Here is a 24,526-nt window from a genome sequence, read left to right on the forward strand (position 1 = left end):
GCCCACTACCCTGTGCTTCTTTGACCGGGACGTTCGAGCCCCCACACCCGTCTGCCGGGGCCTTAGGAGGCAGGGCCTCTCTGCCGGGCGCGGGGTGTAGAGTGGAGTAGGCGAGACCTCAGCCCCCGAGAGGCTGGCGGGGACACGCGAAACTTGGCAGTGCACGAGGGCAGTAGCGTCTTAGTGGTACGGTATGATCAAAGTAAAGGACCTGCCTGGGGCCGGGGACACTTCCGGGGTGGGGAGGGGATGATGTGTAAGACCGGAAGGGTATCTTGATCGGGGTTGAGGTCACGTGGAGGTATACGTCGCAGTTCATCGCACTGTACACTTAGGATCTGTATGTGTTTCGCCCTGGGTAAATTTAACCTCACTTTTTTGAAGTTAATTTTTTAAATAACAGGATAAATAGAATTTTAGAAAACGAGAGGAAAGGAGGCATTTTAGGCAGGGAAAACTACATATGCAAAGATAAAAAGAAAATGAAAGATTATGGCCCTTTTCTGACAGTAAATCGGATTCAGGGTAGAATCATAGGGCAATATGCAAAATATATGTAGGGAACATCTAGATTATTCTTACCTGTTCGCAGAGGGAGCCTCACAGACTACCTCAGATTTCCCTTCTCCCCACCGCACCCCCCAGTTAAGTGCCTGGGATGAATTCTAGGTTAATGCTCACCCCACTGGATCACACCTACTTGACTAAAATAACTTGCAGAAGGCAATATGATACTGTGTGAATTTATACAGTGGGGGAGGGAGTGGCTTGCTTTAAGTAAAACTGATATATAGCAATTGTAGAATTGTATACATTTGAAATGTAATTGAATTTGCATATTGCTTTCGAGGATTACACTGGTTATATTGAGTTAAGTACTGTTTAAAGCAATGGAAAGCAACCACAGTACACTAGGAGCCTGCTAATCCCTACTGATGCTGCACATTAATGTGTCCGGCCCTTCGCTCATGCTGTTCCCTCTGTAATCCTCACTCTTCATCTTTTCTTCTCCCTCAAGGCCAGGTTAAAATGCCACCTGCTGTTTCACTTCTGTTTTCTGCCGGTACATGCTCTCCGTTCTGATCCCATGGCACTAAATAGTGCTTTTCTAATAGAAGGCTCACCACATTATCACAATCATTTGTGTGTTTCTCAGCCGTGGCACTGGAGGCGTTTGGGGCCAGACAGTTGCTTGTTGTGGAGGACCGTCTCGTAAATGGTATTTGCCAGCGTTCCTGGACTCTACCCGCTAGATGCCCGTAGCATCCTTCCCAGTTCTGACAACCAGAAACGTCTCCAGACGTTGCCGAATGTTCCCTTTCTGGGGCAGGTGGTTGCAAAATCTCCTGTGAGAACCACGGTTCTCACGTTTGAGCCATGTAAGGCTCAGCATCCGTTCAATAATAAGATGACACAGCACTCCCCAACGCTTTTGGACATGAAAATCTCTTTACATCAATTTCATAAACCCACTTAGAAAATCTGTAAACAACACTAAAGATAGGATGAAGTAGTGACTTGAGTAAAAAAATTAGTATATTGAAACTGAAGTTCTTTTAGCCTGGAGCAATGTTTGTTACATAAGCAAATTTCAGTTTTTCCCATTTAACAAGTGATACAATCTTGAACTCACTTTGATAATGTAGAAAACAGTCTATGATTGCTAAAGTTGGCAGCCCCTTCATTCTCCACATGTTCCTCCATTGATCTTATCATCATCCAACTCATACTTTATATTTCTATTGCATATAGTCTGTGCCTCACTAGAATGTAGTCTCCAAGAGGACTGGGATTTTGATTTCCATCACCAAGAACAGTGCTTCGTCCAAGGCAGTTCCTCAATAAATGATTACCAAATGAACGGATTTGATCAGCTTTAAGATAAAATTTTATTTTGAGACAAAATTCATGCTCAGGTATGGATTGAAGTGTAATTGCCTTTTACCGCCATGAAAGTAGTTCTCTTAAACTCCTTTTTGGAGTTTGTTACTTTGCACATAATGTCACTGGTTTCTTTTTATGGTTTTCATGTTTTATTTCTAAATGATTAGCTAACAGATTTCAAGCTGCAGTTTGAAAACCCTCTCCACATATGCAGCTGTGGAAAGTGCTTAGTACTAATAAATAAAAATTCAAATATTCCTGTCTGTGACAAGCATATACATATGTACATGTGCCTATATGGATGTACACACACACATATATATCTGTACATACATACATTAACACGTACATACTTTTTCATTTACCTCTTCTAGTCAGTATCATGGTACAGCTTTGATCAGAAACTGGTTGTACACTTCAACTCTGCCAGGAGACGTTGGATTTTAATAGTTGCCCAATTCTTTTCCTGAATGAAAGGAACTCTTAATCCTGAAATACCAAACCAAAATGAGACCTTTTAGTAGGTTGCAGGTCAGTTTGCTCTGTTTTCTTAGTCTTTCTCAGTTAGGCATGCACACACACACCAATCTTTGGAATTTCCACCTGGAAATTCTCCAGCCTGAGAGGTCCTGGTATGCTTTCCTAAAAATTTATTCTTTGTGCTTTTGGCAGTAAACTAAAATTACTAATTTAAAGCCTTCATACCATTCCTCAGTGGGACTTTTGCAGACACCTCAATGTTGATTTAAGTTATTTTTGTTCTAAATTAAAACCTCAGAGGTAAATAATTCATCCTGCTTTTGATTCTTCCACAACTACAGAATTTAACACATTCTCAAATTCAGTATAAACAAAACTATAAAACAACAAAATTCAAATTAACAGTACATTGCAGACATTGTTTTATTGCTGAATGAGTAGGCCGTTCTTTTGAAATTATGCCTAATTTACTTCACACTGTGTAATGCATCAGTTCTCTTACCAACCACTTGATGCAGATGCTGTTTCTTCTACCTTGAATGCTCTTTCTCCTTTGCCGATGGGAGAACTTATTCTTTAGATCCTAGCTTAAATATGACTTCTTCAGGGAAGCCAGACAACAGAGCCATGGCAACAATCTAATTACCTTGCTTAACAGTCCGTTGATATCCACTCTAATGACATTTTCCCCCAGTATTTTTATTGTGGTAATATACACGTAACATCAGATTTACCATCTTAACCATTTTTAAGTGTACAGTTCAGTAGTGTTAATACATTCACACTGTTGCACAACCATTGCCACCGTCCATCTCCAGAACACTTTTCATCTTGTAAAACTAAAACTATATACACATTAAACAACTTCCTATTCTTCCCACCCCTTAGCCCCTGGCAACTACCATTCTGCTTTCTGTCTTTGTGAATGTGATGACCCTGGGTACCTCATATCAGTGGAATCATAGAGTATTTGTCTTTTTGTTACTGACTTATTTCACTTAGCATGATGTCCTCAACGTTCATCCATGTTGTAGCCATGTATCAGAATTTTCTTCCTTTTGGAGTCTGAATGATATTCCTTTGTATATCCATTCGTCTGTCGATAGACATTTGGGTATCAATCAGTCTCTTAAATCTGGAGAACAAAAAGAGTTATAAATTGAAGTTACAGTAATACTAGCATTTATAATTGCCCACATTTACCTTTCCTGAGATCCTGAGATCTTTTTTTTCTACATATGACTCTACACTGTCTAGTGTCCTTTCATTTCTTTTTTTTTTTTTTTTTAAGTCTATTATTTTGAGAAAGGAAGAGTGCAAGTGGGGGAGAGGCAGAGAGAGAGGGAGAGAGAGAGAATCCCAAACAGGCTCCACACTGACAGTGCAGAGCCTAGTACTTGGCTCAAACTTATGAACTGTGAGATCATGACCTGAGCCAAAATCAAGGGTCAGATGCTTAACTGAATCACCCAGGCATGCCTAGTGTGCTTTTATTCCGACCTGCCGGACTCACTTTACCAATTTTTGCAAGGCAGGTCTAGTGGTAACAAACTTCCAGCTTTTCTTTATCTGTGAATGTCTTCATTTCTTCCTCACTTTTGAAGGACATTTTCATCAGATATAGGGTTGCTGGTTGATTTTTTTTTTTTCTGTTCAGCATTTTGAGTGTATCAGTCTACTGCTATCTAGCCTCCAAAATTTGATGAAAAATCTGATGATCTTATTGGTGAGCGCTTTTATGCAACAATGTGTGACAAGTCACCTCTCTTGGTGCTTTCAAGGTTCTGTCTTTGGCTTTTAATAGTGATTATAATGTGTGTTGGTGTGGGTGTTTTCAGTTTATCATACTAAAGTTCATTATACTTCTTACGTGTTTATAGTTCTTCCACCTAATCTGGGAAGTTTTCAGCCATTATTTCTTTAAAGAATTGCTCTGTCCCTTTCTCTTCTCTTTCTGAGACTCCCACCATGTGTATTTTGGTCCACTTGATACAATGGCCTTAGGTTCTGTTCATTCTGTCTTTTCAGCAAACTCAGTAATTGCAATTATCTTCAAGTTTGCTGATTTTCTGCCCACTGTAATCTGCTTTTGAATTCCTCTAGTGAATTTCTCATTTCAGTAATTGTAATTCCCAGCTCTGGAATTCCCTTTTGATACCTTTTTATGTTTTCTATCTCTGTTGATATTTCCATTTTGTTCATACATCATTTTCTTAGTTTTTCCCATATATTCATTTAATTCTTTTCGCATCTTTCAGACAGTAAGTCTGCCATCTGATCTTTCTCAGGGGTGGTTTCTGTTGTTTTCCTGTGAATGGGCCATATTTTCCATTTTCTTTGTGTGCCTTGTAATTTTTGGTTGAAAATTGGATATTTGAATCTAATAATGTGGGAACTCTGGAAATCAGATTCTCCCCCTTCCCAAGGATTTGCTGTTTTTGTTGTTTTGTTTATTATTTTTGTTTTTTGATTGTTGTAGGGCTGTCTGTGCTGAGTGTCAGCCTGAGGTGTAAACTTATCTCAGTTCTTTTCTGAGCCTCCACCTCTTCCTGGGCATGTACAGTGACCTAAATTCCCCTGTATATGCAGTTGCTTTGTGTAATGATCTAGTCCTTAAATGTCTGGCTCCCAAAAGGAGAAAAAGAGAAAAATAAAGCGAGGAAAGAAGTGTTGGCCCTTTAAATCCCCTGAAAGTTGATTCAGCTGGAGGTGGAAGTAATGACAACAGTGGGAGCCTTGTGGTAATGGCTGCCTGACTCTGTGTCCCCGCCTCCACGATCAGAAGCAGCAGTTAGTGATCAGAACACAGATCCCCAGTATTTGCAGGACAGAGCCCTTACTGCATACCTTGGCTTCCACAAGTTGCGTACAAACTGCTCCGGGAACTTTTGAAATTGTGTGTTCTTCGGTTTTGTATTTGTTTATTTGGTGTCGGTTAATTACAGGGCCAAACTAGTGGCCAAAGTTGCTTACCCCTTTGCTGCAAACCAGCTCTCATGGGCACATCAAAGTCATATCACGAAGCTCCCAACCGCAAACTGTAGAATGTGTGTTTTTACTTGGCGCCCAATAGGGGACATCCCCACCCAGTTCCTTCCCAGTCATCTTAGCAGTAAAGACGGAGTTCCAGGTCTCTGTCTGCTTCCTTGTCCCCACATATGACAGGTTTCGTGTGGCCCTTCATGGGGCACTGTGCCTCTCATTTCTAGGGGAACTGTGAATAATATTAAACACTTGATAGCATATTCTCTCTCAGCTCTGTATATTAAGACTGAACACAAAGTAGAATCATGTGCACAGCTACCTGACACAGGAATAAGAAGTGGGGGATGGGTAGCCACTGCTGAGCTATGTGCCAAGATTAACTCAAATTAACTGGAAGTTGTGTCTTTTGGACGAAACTGCAAGCCTTTGAAGAGATTTTAGAGTTCTAAAATAGCTACATCAGGGCACCTGGGTGTCTCAGTAAGTTGAGCATCCAACTCTTGATTTCAGCTCGGGTCATGATCTCACAGTCATGAGATTGAGCCCCATGTCAGGCTCTGCACTGAGCTTGGAGCCTGCTTGGGATTCTCTCTTTCCCTCTCCCTCCCTCTCTGTCTCTCTGTCTCTCTCTGTCTCTCTCTCTCTCTCTCTCTCTCTCTCTGCCTGCCCCTTCCTGTTCATGCTTTCTCTGTGTGTCAAAATAAATGAACATTTAAAAAATATTCTTTCAAACGTTGAAACACATCAGACAGATGGGGCCAGTACAGTTGTCTAGGTGTGGAGACAGTCCCCCAGAATCCCCTAGTAGCACGCTCTTCACCATTCCTCCCCGCGGATACCACTCAGACAGTGCCAACCCCCAGAACAGCCTCACCTCTTTGTGACTTTATTCTGAGGCTGTAAAATGATGGAAGTGCTGCACGGATGGCTCACTGCATTGCCGCCTGCGGTTGGTACAGTGATCCCATTTCATCGAGTCCGAGATGCCGTGGACTCTAAGAATACCACCACTTTAAGAAAACATGCCCACAGTAAACTTCTACACCGTTATTTTAAAGTTACGTCCTGCTTTTAGAGTTGTTAGAATGAGAAAAAAAAAAAAAAAATAGGTCAAGGATACTTGGATCTCTGTTAGTTTTAGAACTTCCTGTGAATCTATAAATATTTCAAAATATAAAGTTTAGAAATTAGAATTGGGTCAGAAAGTAGGAATAGTCTTTTTTCAATTAATTTTTTTTAACGTTTATTTACTTTTGAGCGAAAGCGCATGCGTGCATGCACAAGTGGGGGAGGGGCAGAGAGAGAGAGGGAGACACGGAATCCGAAGCAGGCCCTAGGCTCTGAGCTGCCAGCACGGAGCCCGACGCGGGGCTCGAACTCACGAATGGCGACATCATGACCTGAGCCAAAGTCAGACGCTTAACCGACTGAGCCACCAGGTGCTTCCCCCCACCAAGGAGGAATATTCTTATATCCAGAATATCTGATTCTTTTCAAAAGGAGATTATACCAATTTAAATTATTACCTGAATTAGAGTACCAATATCATTGCATTCTCCTCAGCATTGCCATTCTTTTTTACTTGTTTTACTTGTTTCATCTGTCTACTCTGATTTTCGCCATTTGTTTCTCACACTGGGGATATAGAAGCTAATCAAAATATTGATAAGTGGTTTAGTGCCATGATTTGTTTGATGTATATACAAACAAAGCTTTAGTCAGAAAACAAAGGTAAAACTGTACATAGATGTTCATACTACTTTATTTATAGTAACCAAAAAGTGGAAGCAATCTTAATATCCTTTAATGAATGAATGTTTAAATAAATTTTAGAGGGGCGCCTGGGTGGCACGGTCAGTTAAGCGTCCGACTTCAGCTCAGGTCACAATCTCACCGTCCGTGAGTTTGAGCCCCATGTCAGGCTCTGTGCCAACAGCTCAGAGCCTGGAGCCTGCTTCAGATTCTGTGTCTCCCTCTCTCTCTCTGCCCCTCCCCCAGCTCATGCTCTGTCTGTCTGCCTCTCTCTCAAAATACAAACATAAAAAAAATTTTTTTAAATAAATAAATTTTAGAAGCAGCACATCAGTTTCTATTTTAAGTAAACACACACACACACATACACTCTGTTTAGGATATATTGAATCTGTTGATCAATTTGGGAACAATTGATACCTTAAATAATACTGGTTCATCTAGTTCATGAGCATGGTATACCTTTCCTTTTATTTAGGTCTTTTCTAATTTCTTTCAGCAATGCTTTGGAATTTCCAGTATTGAGATCTTAAAGTCTTTTTTTTTTAAATGTTTATTTATTTTTGAGAGAGAGAGAGAGACAGAGCGAGTCGGGGAGGGGCAGAGAGAGAGAGAGAGAGAGGAGGACACAGAATTCGAAGCAGACTCCAGGCTCCAAGCTGTCAGCACAGAGACCGATGCGGGGCTCGAACTCTGAACTTCGAGATCATGATCTGAGTCAAAGTCCTGCACTTAACCGACTGAGCCACCCAGGTGCCCCTACCCCCACCCCTTTTTTTAATGTTCATTTTTGCAAGAGAGAGGGAGCGAAATTAAGAGGCAGACACATAACCAACCGAGCCACCCAGGTGCTTCAAGATCTTACAGCCTTTATGTTAAATATATTCAAAGCATTTTTATGCTACTTAATGGAAAATTGCTTTTAAGTTTAATTTCTATTTATTTGCTGCTAGAATACAGAAATGTAATTTATTTTTCTGTATTGACCTTGTACTCTGAAACTTCAATAAACTCATTCTAGTAGTTTTTGTTGGTGAAGTTGGTTATGCTTCCTTAAAATTTTCTAAAAATAAACTTTATAGAGGCGCCTGGGTAGCTCAGTTGGTTAAGTGTCTGACTTTGGCTCAGGTCATGATCTCATGGTTCATGAGTTCAAGCCCTGTGCTGACTGACCGCTCAGAGCCTGGAGCCTGCTTTGGATTCTGTGTCTCCCTCTCCCTCTCTACCCCTCCCAACCCTCCTCTCTCTCTCTTAAAAATAAACATTAAAACAAAATTTTTTAATAAACTTTATTTTAGAATAGTTTTAGATTCACAGAAAAATTATGAAGATAGCGTGTTGTTCCTATATACCTATACTCCGTTTCCCCTATTATTAACATCTTCTGTTAGTATGGTACATTAGTCACAATTAATGAACAATATTGCTACACTGTTGTTAACCAAAGTCCATACTTTATTCAGATGTCCTTGGTTTTTATGCAATACTCCTTTTCTGTTCTAGGACCTCATACTGTCTTACCGATAGTCATCGTATTTCCTTAGGCTCCTCTTAGCAGTGACAGTTTCTCATTTTCGTCTTGTTTTTGATGACCGAACAGTTTTGGCAAATACTGGTCAGATATTTTGGAGAACGTCTCTTAATTGGGGTGTGTCTGAGTTTTGGTCATGCTTACACTGGGATTATGTTTTTTGAGGGGAAGACCATGGAAATGAAGTGCTGTCTTCATCACTGCATATCAAGGGTACATGCCATTGACATGAATTATCCCCAATGATGTTGACCTGGTCACATGGATGAGACCATTATTTCCTTAGGATTTTCTCTGTGAATAATCATATCTACAAATAGGGACATTTCTTCCTTTGCAGTCTTTATGCTTGCTTTTTTTTTGTCTTTCTGTTTGTTTTGTTTTTTGTTTGTTTGTTTTTGCCTTCTTGCATTAACTGGAAAGGCCAGGATAATGTTAAATGCATGTGGTGACAGTGAACATCCTTCCCTTGTTCCTGAGCATAGAAAGCATTCAGTGTTTCACCACTAAGAAAGTATGAGGCATATGTTTTTTTTTGGTGCCCATTTTCAGATTGAGGTTCCCTATTATAGCTAGTTTGCTCAGAGTTTTTAACATGAATGGATGTTGAATTTTGTCAGATTCTTTTGTAGTATCCATGCAAATGATCATGTGGCTTTTCTCTTATACTGTTAAACCAGGAGTCAGCAAACTTTCTGTAAAGGACCAGATAATAAATATTTTAGGCTTATCATTAAAAACAACTGTAGGCAAGGGGCACCTGGGTGGCTCAGTAGGTCAAGCATCTGACCTCGGCTCTGGTTGTGATCTCGTGGTTTGTGAGTTCAAACTTTGAAAGGACAACAACTGTAAGCAATATGTAAACAGAAGGGTGTGGCTGTTTTCCAATACATTTGTTGGCAAAAACAAGGCACAGACTTGATTTGGCCTGCAGGCCATAGTTTCCTGTAGCTAAAATTGTTTGGCCAACCTTGAGTCAGGCTCCTGAACCTTCTAGGCCCATCTGTGTACTTTGTAAAATCTAGTTTTAGCAAGAACCTTGCTAAATCAGTTTACCCAGAAACCCGCCACCACCACTACCACCAATGCCCCCAACCCCCTTAGATATCTGATCACCCTCAAAATCTGATGGGGAGTTGAGCCCAGTTATATACTGACACGTGTTCAGGTTAGATTTAATCTGACTTCATTAAACAAGTTGGGAAGGATTCCTTTCTCCTCTGTCTTCTGGGTGATAAAATTATCAACATTTCTTTATATGTTCGATGGAACTCATCAGTGACTCTTCTCAGCCTGGACCCTTCTACGTAGGAAGGTTTTAGTAACAAAATTAGCGTATCTTTGAATGTAAGCCTATATGTTCCTTAAACGAATAGTTTAATTTTACTTGTTTTTGAACTTTATAAATCTATCATAGTGTATATACCTTGTGTTTTGCTCCTTCTCTTCCTAGAGGGGAAACTGCTTGTTCATAGAACACTTATTTATTTTTCTAGCTTAATTTGTGTGACCAGATATTTTATTAGTTAACTTTTACAGGTAAGTCTTTGATGAAGAAAGGAAAGAGGGAATCAACAGACTATTAGCACGTGAAAATACACTGTCAGTAGTTGGTATATGCAGGGTTTTTTTGGTCTTGGTTTTGGTTTTTTGGTTGTTTTTAGGAATGGCTGGCTCTTTGATTTTGAAAAGGAGAAAAAAAGCATCAAGCAGTTATTTCTCATTTGAAATGGCTGCTCAGCATCTTTTAAACTTCCTAAGCATCGGGATTCGCCAGGTTCAAATGGTGTTTTACCAGCTGCCCTCGGTAGGTGGCGCAGGCGGAAGGCCAAGACTCCATCAGCTACACCCCCAGAGGTCTTGGAGGAGGAAGGGAGCAACGTGACGAATTTTCTTGAGCAGTCTTTGCTGAAAAGTGTAGACTTTGATGTAAAATGTGACACAAAGAAAATGGAGTGTTGTTGTTATGCACTTAGATAACTTTTGACTTAAAAATGTGTTTGGCAGCCCCTGGGTGGCTCCGTCAGTTAAGCATCAGACTCTTGATCACAGGTCATGATCTCACGGTTAATGAGTTTGAGCCCCACGTTGGGTTCTGTGCTAACAGCACAGAGCCTGCTTGGCATTCTCTCTGTCTCCCTCTCTTTCTGCCTTTCCCCTGCTCTCTCTCTCTCTCTCTCAATAAATAAACTAAAAAAAAAGTATTGACCTGTGTAGTAAGCAATATGACCTCAGTCAAAGGGAAGTTTGGCCTTTGTCATGGCTCTTGGGATGTAACCTTTAAACACTTAAACTTTCCCAAGTGATAGGAAGGTCTTTCTTATTCATGGAGGTCCCTCAGGTCACATCCAGCCATCCTGGTTGGGGGGCTGGAGGCTGACTTCAGCCGGGTGGGCAGTAGTCCGGTCACTCAGGCCAGCATGACAAAGCCTTAATCAAAGCCTGCAGAGCTTCCTTGGCTGGCAGGACTGTGTGTGTATTGTCCCACATCCCTGCTGGGAGGGTGATGCTTCCTGAGGGCTACAGGAGCTTCCTGTTTGGAACTCTCCTGGACCCTGCCCTATGCACCTCTTCCTTTGGCTGGCTCTAATTTGTATCCTTCCCTGTAATAAATGCAACTGTGAGTATAATTGCTTTCAGTGAGTGCTGAGTCTTTTTTGCAAATTAGTGGATGTGAGGGTGGTTTGGGGAAGCCCCTGAACTTGGAGAGGTCAGGAGTCCTTGGGCAGAATTTGCTGTCCAGACCAAGCTTGTGGCTTAACCTAGCAGTCTGGCTAACTCCAGTGGTACCACAAGAAGTGACTGGCCTGGCCATCCGTTCCTGCAAGACATCTTCCTTTTCTCCCTCCCTGTGTTTTACTTCTTCCCTTTCTCTTGTCATTCCTTTAAATTTCCATACTTCTTTCCATACTAATTTCAGTTACCCTGTCAATAACACCCCTGAGCCTTAGATCACCTGAACAGTGACACTCGTGGGTGGAAAGATCTCTGATTCAGAGAGTCCACAGTGAATGTCTGCACATGGCCATTGCAGTGCCGAAAAAAAACAAATATGTCTTTAGATATTTATGGTAAAAAAATTCATTCTGCAAGGAGTCTTAAAAATGGGAGAATCTCCTTTGTAAAAATGATACATGTAAAGGAAAAGCCTGTATTTGTTAAGCTGTGGTTTAGTAGGAGACCTCTGTGGATGTTTGATCTCAGAAATTTAAAATATGAGTTTCCCTTATAAAACCCACTCCCAGGGGCACTTGGATGGCTCAGTTGGTTGGGCATCCGAGTCTTGATTTCAGGTCAGGTCATGATCTCACAGTTCTTAGATGTGGGTCTGAGTCCCACGTCAGGCTCCACGGTGAATGTGGGAGCCTGCTTGGGATTTCTCTCTCCGTCTCTCTCTGGCCCTCCCCTGCTTGCTCTCTCTCTCTAAAATTAAAAAAAAAATTTTTTTTTTTTTTAATTAATAAAAAACAAACAAAAACCTCACTTCCAGTTTGGATCCTTGCTGTGAGATAAAAAATTTCTAAATAGCTATTTTTGTAAGTTTATTTATTTATTTTGAGAGAGAGAGAGAGAATGTCGTGTGCAAATGTGGGGGAGGCAGACAGAGGGAGAGACGGAGAACCCCAAGCAAGCTCCGTGCTGTCAGCTCACAGAGGCTCACAGAGTCTGACGATGCAGGGCTCCGGGCCCACAAACCGTAAGATCATGACCTGAGCCAAAATCGAGAGTCAGAGGCTTCAATGACTGAACCACCCAGGCGTCCCTCTAAATCACTGTTTGACGGGAAAGGAAAAAAAATACCCGCACAACATCTTTGTTCATTTATTTGCAGGTTACAGACGATTCGTGAAATGAGTGACTCTGAGGATGATGATGTCCCCCGGCTGTCTTCCCACGCCTTAGCAGCCCTCCAGGAATTTTATTCTGAGCAGAAGCAACAGAGTGACCCAGGCGGGGATGATAAATATAATATTGGAATAATAGAAGAGAACTGGGTAAGTGCATTCCACATGTCTCAGGAAATGTGGGTGAGCTGCTTGCCGATTCTGCACCTGTCCATCCGGTCTGGTGTTTGTCTGTGTCCCGCCTCACACCCACGTCTGCCTCACCTGCCCCTCAGGAGCTGATGTACTGTGTGTGCTGCTAAGACAGAAAGCAGTCCCCAAACACTGAAGACTGTTTAATTTTTTTTTTTTTTTTAATGTGTATTTTTGACAGAGAGACAGAGCATGAACAGGGGAGGGGCAGAGAGAGAGAGGGAGACACAGACTCCGAAGCAGGCCCCAGGCTCTGATCTGTCAGGACAGAGCCCGATGCAGGGCTCGAACTCACGGACCGTGAGATCATGACCTGAGCCGAAGTCGGACGCTCAACGGACTGAGCCACCCAGGCGCCCCCATTTAAGACTGTTTAAATGCGGATTTTCCTCGTTCTGACGGTCAGGCTGGTTGGTGGTCAGACAAGGGGACTTTTCAGACAGGGGGACAACATGTCACTTGTGACCAACACAAACTTGTGCTCCCTTCTGTGCACAGACACTTGCGGTTGGTTTTTCTGGTGCCCATTATCCTTGTGGAGGGGGTAAAATATAATACTGCGGTAAATGGGGTAACTAATTTAAACATGCAATGAGGGGTGCCTGGGTGGCGCAGTCGGTTAGGCGTCTGACTTCGGCCAGGTCACGATCTCGCGGTCTGTGAGTTCGAGCCCCGCGTCGGGCTCTGGGCTGATGGCTCGGAGCCTGGAGCCTGTTTCCGATTCTGTGTCTCCCTCTCTCTCTGCCCCTCCCCCGTTCATGCTCTGTCTCTCTCTGTCCCAAAAATAAATAAAAAACGTTGAAAAAAAAAAATTTAAACATGCAATGAAACTCATTTAAATGTGCAATGAAAAAAGATGAAAGGGAGTTCTGAAAAAGATACTAATAGGTTCTAGTGCATAGTATGTATTTAAATTATATTTTTATGGTATAAATAAAAATGGGAATTAAAAATGGGAATTAATTAAATGAGTGGAGGGAAACTAACCTAAGCTAGAACCTAGAGGTGTAAACTTTTGAAGGAGACCGTTTGAAGGAGATACACGAAGCTTGGGCTTTTTGTCTGTGCCTGCCCCTCAGTAGTGGGTTTGTCTCTGTCCATCACTTCCCACCTAGAAGGAATCTCTCACACTCCTTTTTTTTTTTTTAAACATACTTTTACATTTTGTGTCGAGTTTGGATCTCTTAAGTTGTATTAAATTCTCCTATTTACCATCTGTTTGAAACTGACTCGATAAAAATGTTTCTTTACATTTACACTAAATTTTCCACCTACACAAAAGCCTCTTTCTAACAATTCCCCTCTTTACATGCTTTTGCCTTGTAGCTTGATGCTTTTGTAGGTGGTGAGTATCAGAAACCTGATGGACCACATTATTCTTTCTCCCTTTCCCTCTGCTTAATGTTTTAAGTATTATGTGCTTTTTTTTCTGATTCTAAAAGTAATCCATGGTGGTTGTAGAAAAATGTAAAAACATGAACACAAAAATAAATTATTCCTAATCCCACTACTTAGAATTAAGTGTTTTTATAATTTTGATACTTTGTTTTGTTTTGTGTATAAGATTGAGGAAATCTCTAGGAAGCAAAAAGAGAAAGAATGGTGCAAGTGCTGGAAAGAAAACATTTTGTACAACTAGGGGATGAATCCGGGAGGCTCAGTATTTAACTAATTGGATGGAATTCTAGAAAACTAGAACAGAAAATAAAGGGGAGAGGAAATCTTCAAAGGGGAACATTAGAAAATTTCCCAGACCTGAAGATTCTCATGAAGACACATGGTTACAGGACTCTGAAAATTCTATATGCAGGTGACAAGATCTTAGAACCTTCCAGAGGAAAAGCAGGTCACCTACAAAGTCTCAGGATGAGTCACACCACACTTCTCAGTAGCTTTGTTAGAAACTAGAAAAAAGTGGGGTAGTGTCTTCGGTATTGGGAGTAGAATTTTGTTCAGCCCAGATTTCAGCTTACTCAAATGTGAAGGATAAAATAAGAACATTTTAGATACAGCAAATCTCATGGTATTGGCCTCCGGGACACTGCTTCTCTGAAGCTGCCAGAGTATGTTGGAAGATTTAGAGGTCGGCTCAGAGAAACAAGCAAATGATACATTTATTAAGTCTAGGAAGAATAAAAGGTTCCATCCTAGAAGGAAATGTGTCATTTGGCCCCACAATGAATACTGGCAATGATTTTAACCAAAAACAGGTTACAACCAAATGGGGAGGATGATGGACAGAGAAGGGTGTGCATGACAGCAAAATCCTCATCTGTCATAATATAATACATTGTATAAAGTAGAAAAATCAAGAGATAGCGTTTAGGGGTGCCTCGCTGGCTCAGTTGGGAAAGTGTGCAACTCTCAGTCTTGGGGTCGTGAGTTCATGCCCCACATTGGGCGTAGAGATCACTCAAAAAATAAACTTTTAAAAAGAGCATGTAAAGCATAATATTTGGAAATATGGAGACAGATGATCAAAGGAAGAGTTGAACGGTGCTTCTGAGGAGTGGAACTCACTGGTGGGGAGACGTGGGGCAGGGACTGTTGTTTTTCTTTGTAAGCCTAGTAGTGCATTTGACTTTGAAAGCCATGTTTATGCAACACTTTGATTAAAAGGAAGATTTTTATTTTTTAGAAGGGTATGAGGAGAGCCAAAACATACAACTGTGCCCTGACAAGGCTGGAGTGAGGGAGAAGGGCAGCTTGGTAGCCAACTGTCGAAAACTCTACCCAGATCAAGTGAAGTAGAACACCACCCCCACCCCCACCCCCACACCATATACACATGTGTGCTAGGGCTTTCCTCCAGCTTCCTAAGCAAAGAGGGCTGGGGCTTGGCATTTTCCTGCAGCTGAGAATGTTTAGACGTGAATTCATATTCACATATATCCAAATGAATATGTACATTCTGTCTTCAGAAACATTTATCTGCCTTGGTGTTTTCTAGGTAAACAGTCACACAATGTGCAAATGTTAGCAGTTTTACTTCTTTTTTGACTGTCACTCGCTTATTTCCTCTCTTGCATTAATGCAATGGCTGGATCTTGCAGTAGAATGTTGAATGAGAATATTGAAAGCAGACATTCTTGCCTTCTTTCTTATCTTATGGGGAAAAAATAGATCTTTCATTTTTGTAAGGCTGTTGGTTTTTTCTCGATGCCTTGTATCAGTTTAAAGAAGTTCCTTACTATTCCTGCTTTTCTAAGAGGTTTTTTTTTTTTAATCATGAAGTGGTGTTGAACTTTGTTAAATGTTTTTTTTTTGCACTTGTTGAAATGATCATATGTTTTGGAAATGTTTTTAAAGCTGGATTTAAGAGCCATCAGCGGACACTGGCCACACACACTTGCCTCCTCCCACCACTGGCTCCTGGCACGGCCATTCCAGAGGGAGGCCTGCTGGAGAAATGGGCCTATTCCATTGCAGGATAATCCACTTTTCCCATTAAAATTTAATTTAGAAACGTGAGTGGATGATTAAGGATCACTAAAAAGTTGAAAGAAAATCGGTAACCAGCGTGAAGAGAAGGAGCAAGATGACAGCTTACCCCTAAGGGAAAAGACAAGTAACTCGGGAAGTACTCATAAGGTAAAGAGAGGAGGCGGTGGAAAAGGACCACGGACTGAGTTTCGCTCCTCTCATCCCTGTGGTGTTATTTCACACGTTCTTCCATCCTCTATTTGTGGTTCTGCTAGTGGGTAGTTGATCCTAGAGGCTTAATCAGACTCAAGTTCAGTTTCTTGGGGCAAGAGTCACACAAAAGCGGGAGTATGTTCTTCCACCAGCAGAAACATTGACCGTTGTCTCCTTCTGTGGTGTCAGCAGCTGCTGGTACTCAATGCCTAGATTCCAGTAATTAGGGCCTTCTGTCACTTTAAAATAATTCCAAAGAATAGTTAGTTTTAAAAAGAAAAAAAAACACTTGAAATGTATGCACATCGGAGTGGTAGACGTAAATTAAAAGGACGGAATTTATGGCAGTTCTAAACTGATTTCAAGTCATTGCTCTGTTACAGCAGTTGAGCCAGTTTTGGTACAGCCAGGAAACCGCTTTGCGACTTGCAAAGGAAGCCATTGCAGCCGCGGGAGACTGTGGCAGGTAAGGTCCAGATTTTGTTTCTCTTTTGTCTTCTTATCTAAATTGATACTGAATACGTCCTTCCAAAATGAGCAATGGTTTATAAGAAGTGGGAACCGTAGCTGTAGTCCATGGTTTGCAGGACATGATAAATTGAGAACTGCTCCAGTGCTGAAAACTCAGTTCCTAAACAGGAATACAGAAATCTGTTCATTGTAAGATGTCCTACCTCTTCTTTATTTTAACATTTTCTAATCTGTTTCTTACCTTTATACTCCTAAAGTTTGTTTTCCTTTTAAAAAGAAAAAAATTTGTTTTTTTAATGTTTATTTCTTTTTGAGAGAGAGAGAGCGCGAGAGCATGCGCTCACGCGAGCTGGGGAGGGGCAGGAAGAGAGAGGGAGACAGAGGATCCAAATCAGTCTCCGTGCTGTCAGCGCGCAGAGCCCGATGATGACATGGGGCTCGGACTCACCAACTGTAAGATCATGACCTGAGCTGCAGTCGGTCACTTACCCAACTGAGCCACCCCGGTACCCCTAAAAGAAAAAAAATCTTAATGTTTCACTTCTGAAGTTTTAAAAACACAGGTTTTCTTTTTTGTCACTTCAGTTTTTATCAAAATTTTCACATGCATATAATTTAACATCAAATGGTCCTACCAGGCTTGTTCAGAAACCATATCCGTGTTGCTCATTTCCCCCTTGAGCACTCCCCTCCCCTTTCCTGCTCCCTTTCAGGGGACCCTTTTGGGATTTACAACCATATTTCTAAATACATGTTTATATTGGCACTTCTTGACCTGTCTGTCACTTGTAGACGTTATTTCTTTGTCATAGACTCTAAGTCTAAAGTACTCTCTTGTCCAGCAAGAGAGCGGATGCAGGATTAAAAGCGAGAGATAACTATTGTCCGGGAAAGGACAAGAGCCCTGAATAAGGGTCCTCGCTCCGTTTTTATTAGGATCAGAAGGCTTACAAACATGGTGGTGGACGTGCACAAAGAGACAATGAATCTGTGAACATTAACTCATGGACGCGAGGGAAAGGGGGTCTTGAAGATATTCGGGTTTAGGGGTTTGGTTAATACAAAAAAAAATTCTGGGGGACGGCCAGAAGTTGTTTACAGCAGACATGAGGCCCCACCTCTGTTTATTTTAGCTAGCCTAGGGGCTGAGACAGGTAGAGCAAGCAACCTCGGGGTCAACAAGGCACCTTTCTTTTGTTAATCAGCTCCTCACCTGCAGCCTGCAGCATAGCAGTCTATAGCCCTATTTACCTGTTTACCTAACTGGGTCCTTCCTTCCTATGAAAGCAGCTTTCTGCTGTAGTACTAAATTGGGGGACACTTTCGCCCGGAATACCTAATCTTGCTTACCTCATATACCTTTGTATTGGGGGCCTTTGCCCCCCTCTCTGTTCTGGGGGCCTTTGCCCCCCCCCTCACTTTATTCTGGGGGCCTTTAGCCCCTCTTCTCTATCCTTATTCACCTAATCTTGTTTACCCAAACTTGGGTGTGAACATCCTATAGCTTTGTAATTCTCTATGCCTTGTTAACCCATTGGTGCAAGCCCAGGGAAATTTCTAAGCTTACTCCCCACATTTCTTGACTTCTCACTATGGAGCATGAGGATTTAGCTCTCTCTCATACTCCACAACTGCCACAAGTAGGCATGCTTTTTGTTCACACTCCTAATAGATTTATCCTAATCTTGGTTAGAACAGGGTTTATATTATGCCAGCATAAATGTTCTTCACAGTTGAACCTTATTCTTTTCCTTTTCTGTATAATTTTTCATTTTTCTGAAGAAAATAATTCTATTTTGTATGTATTTCTGTGTCCATATCATAAATTAACTCTAAGACGCTCCGTGAACCTCCTATCAGTAAATTCAGTCGTGTTCCAACTCTGTGAAGGAAGTTACTCCCAAGGCTTTGCAAGCTGCTCTTATCTGGACTTGTTGATTTCTGGCTTTGCTACAGGTCTTACTTACCTTGGTGTTCCCTTCACCATCATGCGTCAGAGCCTTTTGCCCCTCTCTTGTTCTGGGTTCCTGTTTCCTGTACCCTAGTTCTTAGTTTACAGCCTTACTTTGGTTGGTACATCCTTCAATAGCTTCCACAGAAAAGGTACATGGGAGGGAAGTGGTTAAACCTTTCGTGTCTACAAATACTTTTATTCTATCCTTCCCCTTGGTTGTGATAGTTTTGTTGGGTATCTCTCCCAGGTTTTGAGGGCATTGCTTCATTGCCTCCAGGTTCCCATAGGTGCTGTTGAGAAACCAACGCCATTCTGATTTCTTACAGGAAAACCTGTGTTTTCCCATCCCTGCCCACTACAAGCTTAGGGTTTTCTCTTAATCCCGGCATTCATTGGGTCTTGCTGTGGTGCTCTCATCTGTACTGCTTGGAGAACCCTTTCATTCTTTTAACTCAGGTCCTTCAGTTTGGGGAAAGTTTTCTGTCACAGTTGCAGAGGGGCAGACACCTAGAGACTTGGGGTAGGGAAGAGAATCCCGGGAACGAGCCTCTTAAAGAGACCTTTCAATGAACCCTCCTATTTCTAGCCCCACCTTCACCCCCACTTCTTGAGTGACCTGGTCCTGCAGCTACCGGAGCCTCTGAGGGCCCTCGGATGTAAACCAGGTTGCTTCTCAGCTTACCTATGACACCTAGTTTGGGATTTGGCTTTTTTGGGTCCACTGAGCCAAATATCAGCTATCCCTTTGCTTTTCTGCTTTTTTTTTTTTTTAAGTTTCTTTATTTTGAGAGGGAGAGCGAGCAGGGGAGGGACAGAGAGAGAGAATCCGACAGACTCAGCAGTGGCAGCCCAGAGCACAACGCGGGGCTCGAACTCAGGAGCCACGAGATCACGACGGCAGCCGAAGTCTGACGCTTAACCTACCGAGTCACTCAGGCGCCCCTGCTTTTCTGCCTCTTAAGGGGTTTTTGTTTTGCTGGCTGGTTGGCTTTTGTGGGGTTTTTGGTTTTTGTTTGTTTGTTTTGGTCTCCTCTTGAATTCTCTTTGCTCTTGGCGGTTTGTGCTTAAACAACAAAACAAAAGAATTTTACTCACGTTTTATTTAGTAGGTTTTCATGAGGGAGCAAATGTACATGAATGTGCGATGCCTGCCATCTTAAACTGGAAGTCCTAAATTTTTTGCGTTTTTTGTTTTTGCTGCTCTTTGTCTTTTAACATTATGTAGAGATGCTTATTGGGTTCTTCTTAATGACAGTATTTACACATACTTTCTTTTTTTCCATTAATAAAGGGCTTTGGAAGAAATTTATTTTTTTCTGAAAAGCATCTTCAGTATTTTTTCGAGCTCTGTCGTAATATTCAAAATGAATAGTAATAGTAGCATTTATTGAGCCCTTACTGTGCGCCCTCTCCACTGTTTGCGTGCTCTCGGGGGACGTCCCATTTAAGCCTCCATCATACTCCCCATCGTAAAGAGAGACTCCAGGGCTCCAGTCGCATCCCCTGCAGAAGGTGACCTGCTGCTGCATGATAAAGGTCATTGCCTCCCCCAAGGTCATCGCCATCCCGCTCTCAGTCCCTGTTGCACCTCAGACCACTTTCCTTCTGCCCCAAGTACGTGCTTTGGAATTGCGTGCAGGTCTGTGGTGACAGACTCTCGGACTTAGTTTGTCTGAAACTATCTGTAGTTCACCCTCTTTCTCAGAAGGTATTTGCCCGGGTCGCGGCCTGTTATCTTTGAGCACAGTGAGGACATCGTCCCACCTCCTCTGCCTATCTCCTCACCAGAGCTCTGGCAGCAGCCGGGACTGGGGCCCCGCTGGCCCTTGTGTCCCTGGGCTGGGACACGCGTGTTTCCCATAGAAGTGTGTGTATCATCGCCAGAGTGTATCACACGCTTCAGTGCCCTGGGGCTGAGAAGCCTTTTTAGCCGGGCACGGGGCCCGCCCGGTCCGTGAAACGTGGTCTCTGTTCAGAGATGCTTCTGCTAGTTTCAAAGTAGCTTGTCCGTACTGCGATTGAATTTTAAGGTATCTTTGCGGAAAACTGGAGCTATTGAGGCATCATTTGGGATTTTTCTTCCTAGATTGTGAATATTACAAAGTAATATCAGGGGCTCCTGGGCAGCTCAGTTGGTTGAACATCTGACTTCGGCTCAGGTCATGATCTCGCAATTCATGAGTTTGAGCCCCACGTCGGGCTCTGTGCTGTCAGTGTGGAACCTGCTTTGGATCCTCTGTCCCCCCTCTCTCTGCACTTGCCCCGCTCACTCTCTCTCTCTCTCTCTCTCTCTCTCTCTCTCTCTCTCTCTCTCAAAAATAAATACTTAAAAAAAATAAAAATTTTTTTAAAAAGTAACTTCAAAAGAATTAATTTGAGACTAAAAGTATTTGAAATAAATGTTGAAATGAGGACCAACATGAAAATAATAAGCAAATTTAAGCCTTGGGCTTTCTAACTTTCTTGCTAATGTGTTCCTAATGTTTTACATTTTTTACTAGAAAAGCACATTTATGTATCCTTTCATACCTTATGAGTTGCAGGATTTTTAAACACCGTATTCCTTAAAAGCGAAACAGTATAGTTTTCTCTTGAAATTTACTGCCTTTACATTAGCTTGCACTGTGATTCCCTTTGAAGAGCTGAACACAGGACCTATATTTTTTAGTGAAGCAGTTGTTATTTAATACCAGTAGCTCTCCATTAAAGATCTTCCATGAATTTGTTCCTTTTGTTTTCCAGAATAGCCTGTGTGAGTGCCCCCAGTGTTTACCAGAAACTGAGAGAGCTACACAGAGAAGACTTTTCTATATACATCTTTGAATATGACAAAAGATTTGCTATATACGGAGAGGAGTTTATCTTCTATGATTACAATAATCCATTGGATTTACCTGAAAAAATTGCTGCACACAGTTTTGACATCGTAATAGCAGATCCCCCCTATCTCTCCGAGGAATGTCTCAGGAAAACGTCAGAAACCATCAAGTATCTGACTCAGGGCAAGATTCTGCTGTGCACAGGTAGGTGCCGGATTGCACGACTCACGAATGTTGACCAGGAGATATTCCAGTCTTAGGTTCCAGGAGTTGGAAGCGATCTTAGAACTCAAATCCTGAATCCACCACTCACTGTGTGACCTCAAGCAAGTTACATAACCAGTCTCTCTGTGCCAGGTTTCCTTATCTGTAAACCGGGACTGGTAACACTACCCTCCTTTCAGCGTTATTGGAATTAAGTGACATGATACACACAGGGTGTGGTCTGGCACATGGTGAGTGTGCTCTGAGTGTTATTTTTACTCACCCTCATCAGGAATAGTAGCAGTGTTTGATCCAGCCTTACATGTGATGAGAGAAATGTGGAATTGATAACGTTAAGCTGAATTGCCCAAGGTTACAGAGCTAGACAGTAGATTAAATTGATCTCACCAGCAGAAGAGTTTTCTTACTGGTGAGAGTGGCATTCTTTCTTAAGGTGGACATGCGGAGCGTTGGCGGAGACCTAGAACGTTACCTCATGGTCTGTCTCCTTGGGGTGGCCGGCGTCCAGGGCCCCTCAGGCTGGGCCGAGCCGGGAGCAGAGCTGCAGGGGGTCTCTTGTCCCTGAAGCTGGAGAATTGTCAAGAAGGTGACTCTGGTTGTCACAAGTAATATTTACCTAAGGGTTATCAATTCAACGGTTGTTTGCTAGCCCTTTGTGCCAGCTGCCAGGCCGGGGCCCCGGCTTCGTGGAGCCTACCTTTTAGTTTCAGAAGATAGGCTAAAAAATGTAACCGAACAGATGGGAGAGGTGATGACCAATTCTGAGAAGTGTAGTGAAAGAATCAGAAGGGCCCGGCAGGCACTGAGAACCATGAGGGGTGTCCTTCAGGCCGGGCAGGCAGGGGTTCTTGGAGGAGTAGCACTCCAGGGGAGACCTCGAGGGGTGGCCCCCAGGGCCTGTGGCCCCCTGGTTCTTAGAGGGATGCAGGGAGCCCTGCCCCCTCGCGTGTGCAGGTAGCACGGCTGGAGTCGGGGGAGGGGGGCGAGAGGGTCCCTTACAGGTGACAGCTGCCATTGTTGGGACGTTCATTGAAAGCTGTCGGCCCCCAGCTGATGGGACCCAGTTTGCCTCAAGAAGTGCACTTTCACTCTGTGCTGGAAAGGATTTAGGGCACAGGTGGGAGCAGGCCCTATGAGGGTGTGTCCAGCTGAGACAGGCGTGGACAAGGTGTGTCGGTAAAAAGGTGGGCGGGGGTGGAGCGAGGTGAAGGCAGAAGAGCCTGCTATGCTCGGATGTGGAGGGAAGGGGAGAATCTGGGGCGAACCCTGGGTCTCCTGCCTGTGTGAGCTGCAGAAGCACTTTATGCAGTGGGGTGTCTCGGGAGAGGTGCTCAGAGACACCCAGGGGCTGTGTCCACAGCGGTGGCCGTGGGCCAGGCAGTGGGTGGGACGTGGGGACCAGTCAGCCAGAAGCTGGTGTGAATGAGTTCCAATGAGTTTGCAAGATTAGATGTGAATGAGAGCGGGGTTCTTGACTCAAAGTTGGAAAACACTAGTTCCTAGTAATTATTTTTACTCTCCGTATGTTACTTTGTGGAATGTGCCTTTATTTCTAAATTTCTAAGTGTCTCAGTTTTGTAGAGGTCGGAAAACTATTTTTTAAGTTAAAAAGGAGGGGCGCCTGGGTGGCTCCGTGGGTTAAGCGACCAACTCTTGATTTCGGCTCAGGTCATGATCTCATGGTCGTGGGATCGAGCCCGGAGTCAGGCTCCGTGCCGAGCTGAGCGTGGAGACTGGGATTCTCTCTCTCCATCTCTCTCTGCCCCTCCCCCACTGGTGCATGCACACGCTCTGTCTCAAAAGAAACTTAAAAAACTTAAAGCAAAAAAAAAATGTTAATTAAAAAGGAAAAAAGTTGGTAATTTACAAATTTGTTGAAGAAAGTGAAAAAGGATATAAAGAATTGATCTTCCCCCATATTTATTGAGTGATACGATCATCTCATTACCTCGCGTATTCTAGTCTAGAACCCCTCACCACTCGTGGTGGCACAGTGGTTGGTATTTCAGGCTTCGAGTTCACTGGGTCTGTTCCCTTCAGGTGCCGTCATGGAAGAAGAGGCAGCGAAACTTCTTGGCGTGAAGATGTGCAAATTTATTCCAAAACACACCCGGACCTTGGGAAATGAGTTTCGCTGTTATGTGAATTATGATTCTGGACTAGACCGTGAAATCTCAGTGTAGATAGTAACATAACACAGTAAAGGATCCTATGTGACGTTTCTCTCTATTTCCTTGGTAGATTGAAAAGCTATAACCTCCTCCTGTCCCCTAGAATGGGGCTGGCTCTGGCCTGATTTCCAAAATAAAGAATACAGCATCTCATCATGACTTCCTTGTTGCCAGGGCTCGGGATGCCTTTGCCAACTTGAGTCTGTGGATTTGTCCTGGGAAGAAATCTTACAACCTGTCTAAAATCCGCTCTCCTCACCTAAGAACAGGTTAAAGCCAAAGTACAGACAGCTTAGTGGCTTGGCCAAGGCCTTGATTAGGACCCAGGCCTCTGCCTCAGGCCATCTGCCCCCTTAAAACAGGCCCATTCCGGCTCTACCCAATGGGCTGCTGATTCTTCTCGGCAGATTTCCTGGGGCATCGCAGGACTTGTGAAGGGGACCGTCATCTGATCTGCCCCTGAAGGAGATACCACTTACCTCCGTGAAAGGAGGTGATAATTCTTGGAACTAGTATTAATTCATAATCCTCGGAACTAGAGCCTTCTGGATTTTTCCTTCTTGTCCCTATTTATGGAGGGA

At 42.9% G+C, this 24,526-nt stretch overlaps 1 protein-coding gene across 5 annotated transcripts in view; it reads left to right on the forward strand.

Moving 5' to 3' along the window:
• The window catches only part of EEF1AKMT1 (EEF1A lysine methyltransferase 1), a 36,669-nt gene that overhangs the window by 413 nt on the left and 11,730 nt on the right, over window positions 1–24,526 (forward strand). For 2 of the 5 annotated variants that reach the window (XM_058690223.1, XM_058690253.1), the window contains exons 2-5: window positions 12,465–12,627; window positions 16,689–16,771; window positions 21,473–21,753; window positions 23,815–24,098. In XM_058690223.1, coding sequence (XP_058546206.1) covers window positions 12,484–12,627; window positions 16,689–16,771; window positions 21,473–21,753; window positions 23,815–23,957 — 651 coding nt within the window. In that variant the 5' untranslated portion in view covers window positions 12,465–12,483 and the 3' untranslated portion in view covers window positions 23,958–24,098. Of the gene's footprint in view, window positions 1–1,774; window positions 1,917–12,464; window positions 12,628–16,688; window positions 16,772–21,472; window positions 21,754–23,814; window positions 24,099–24,526 lie in introns of those variants that run through there. The other 3 variants (XM_058690215.1, XM_058690243.1, XM_058690234.1) reach the window with 3 other exon arrangements.

Source organism: Neofelis nebulosa, chromosome 1 (genome assembly GCF_028018385.1).
Source record: "Neofelis nebulosa isolate mNeoNeb1 chromosome 1, mNeoNeb1.pri, whole genome shotgun sequence".
NCBI lineage: Eukaryota > Metazoa > Chordata > Mammalia > Carnivora > Felidae > Neofelis > Neofelis nebulosa.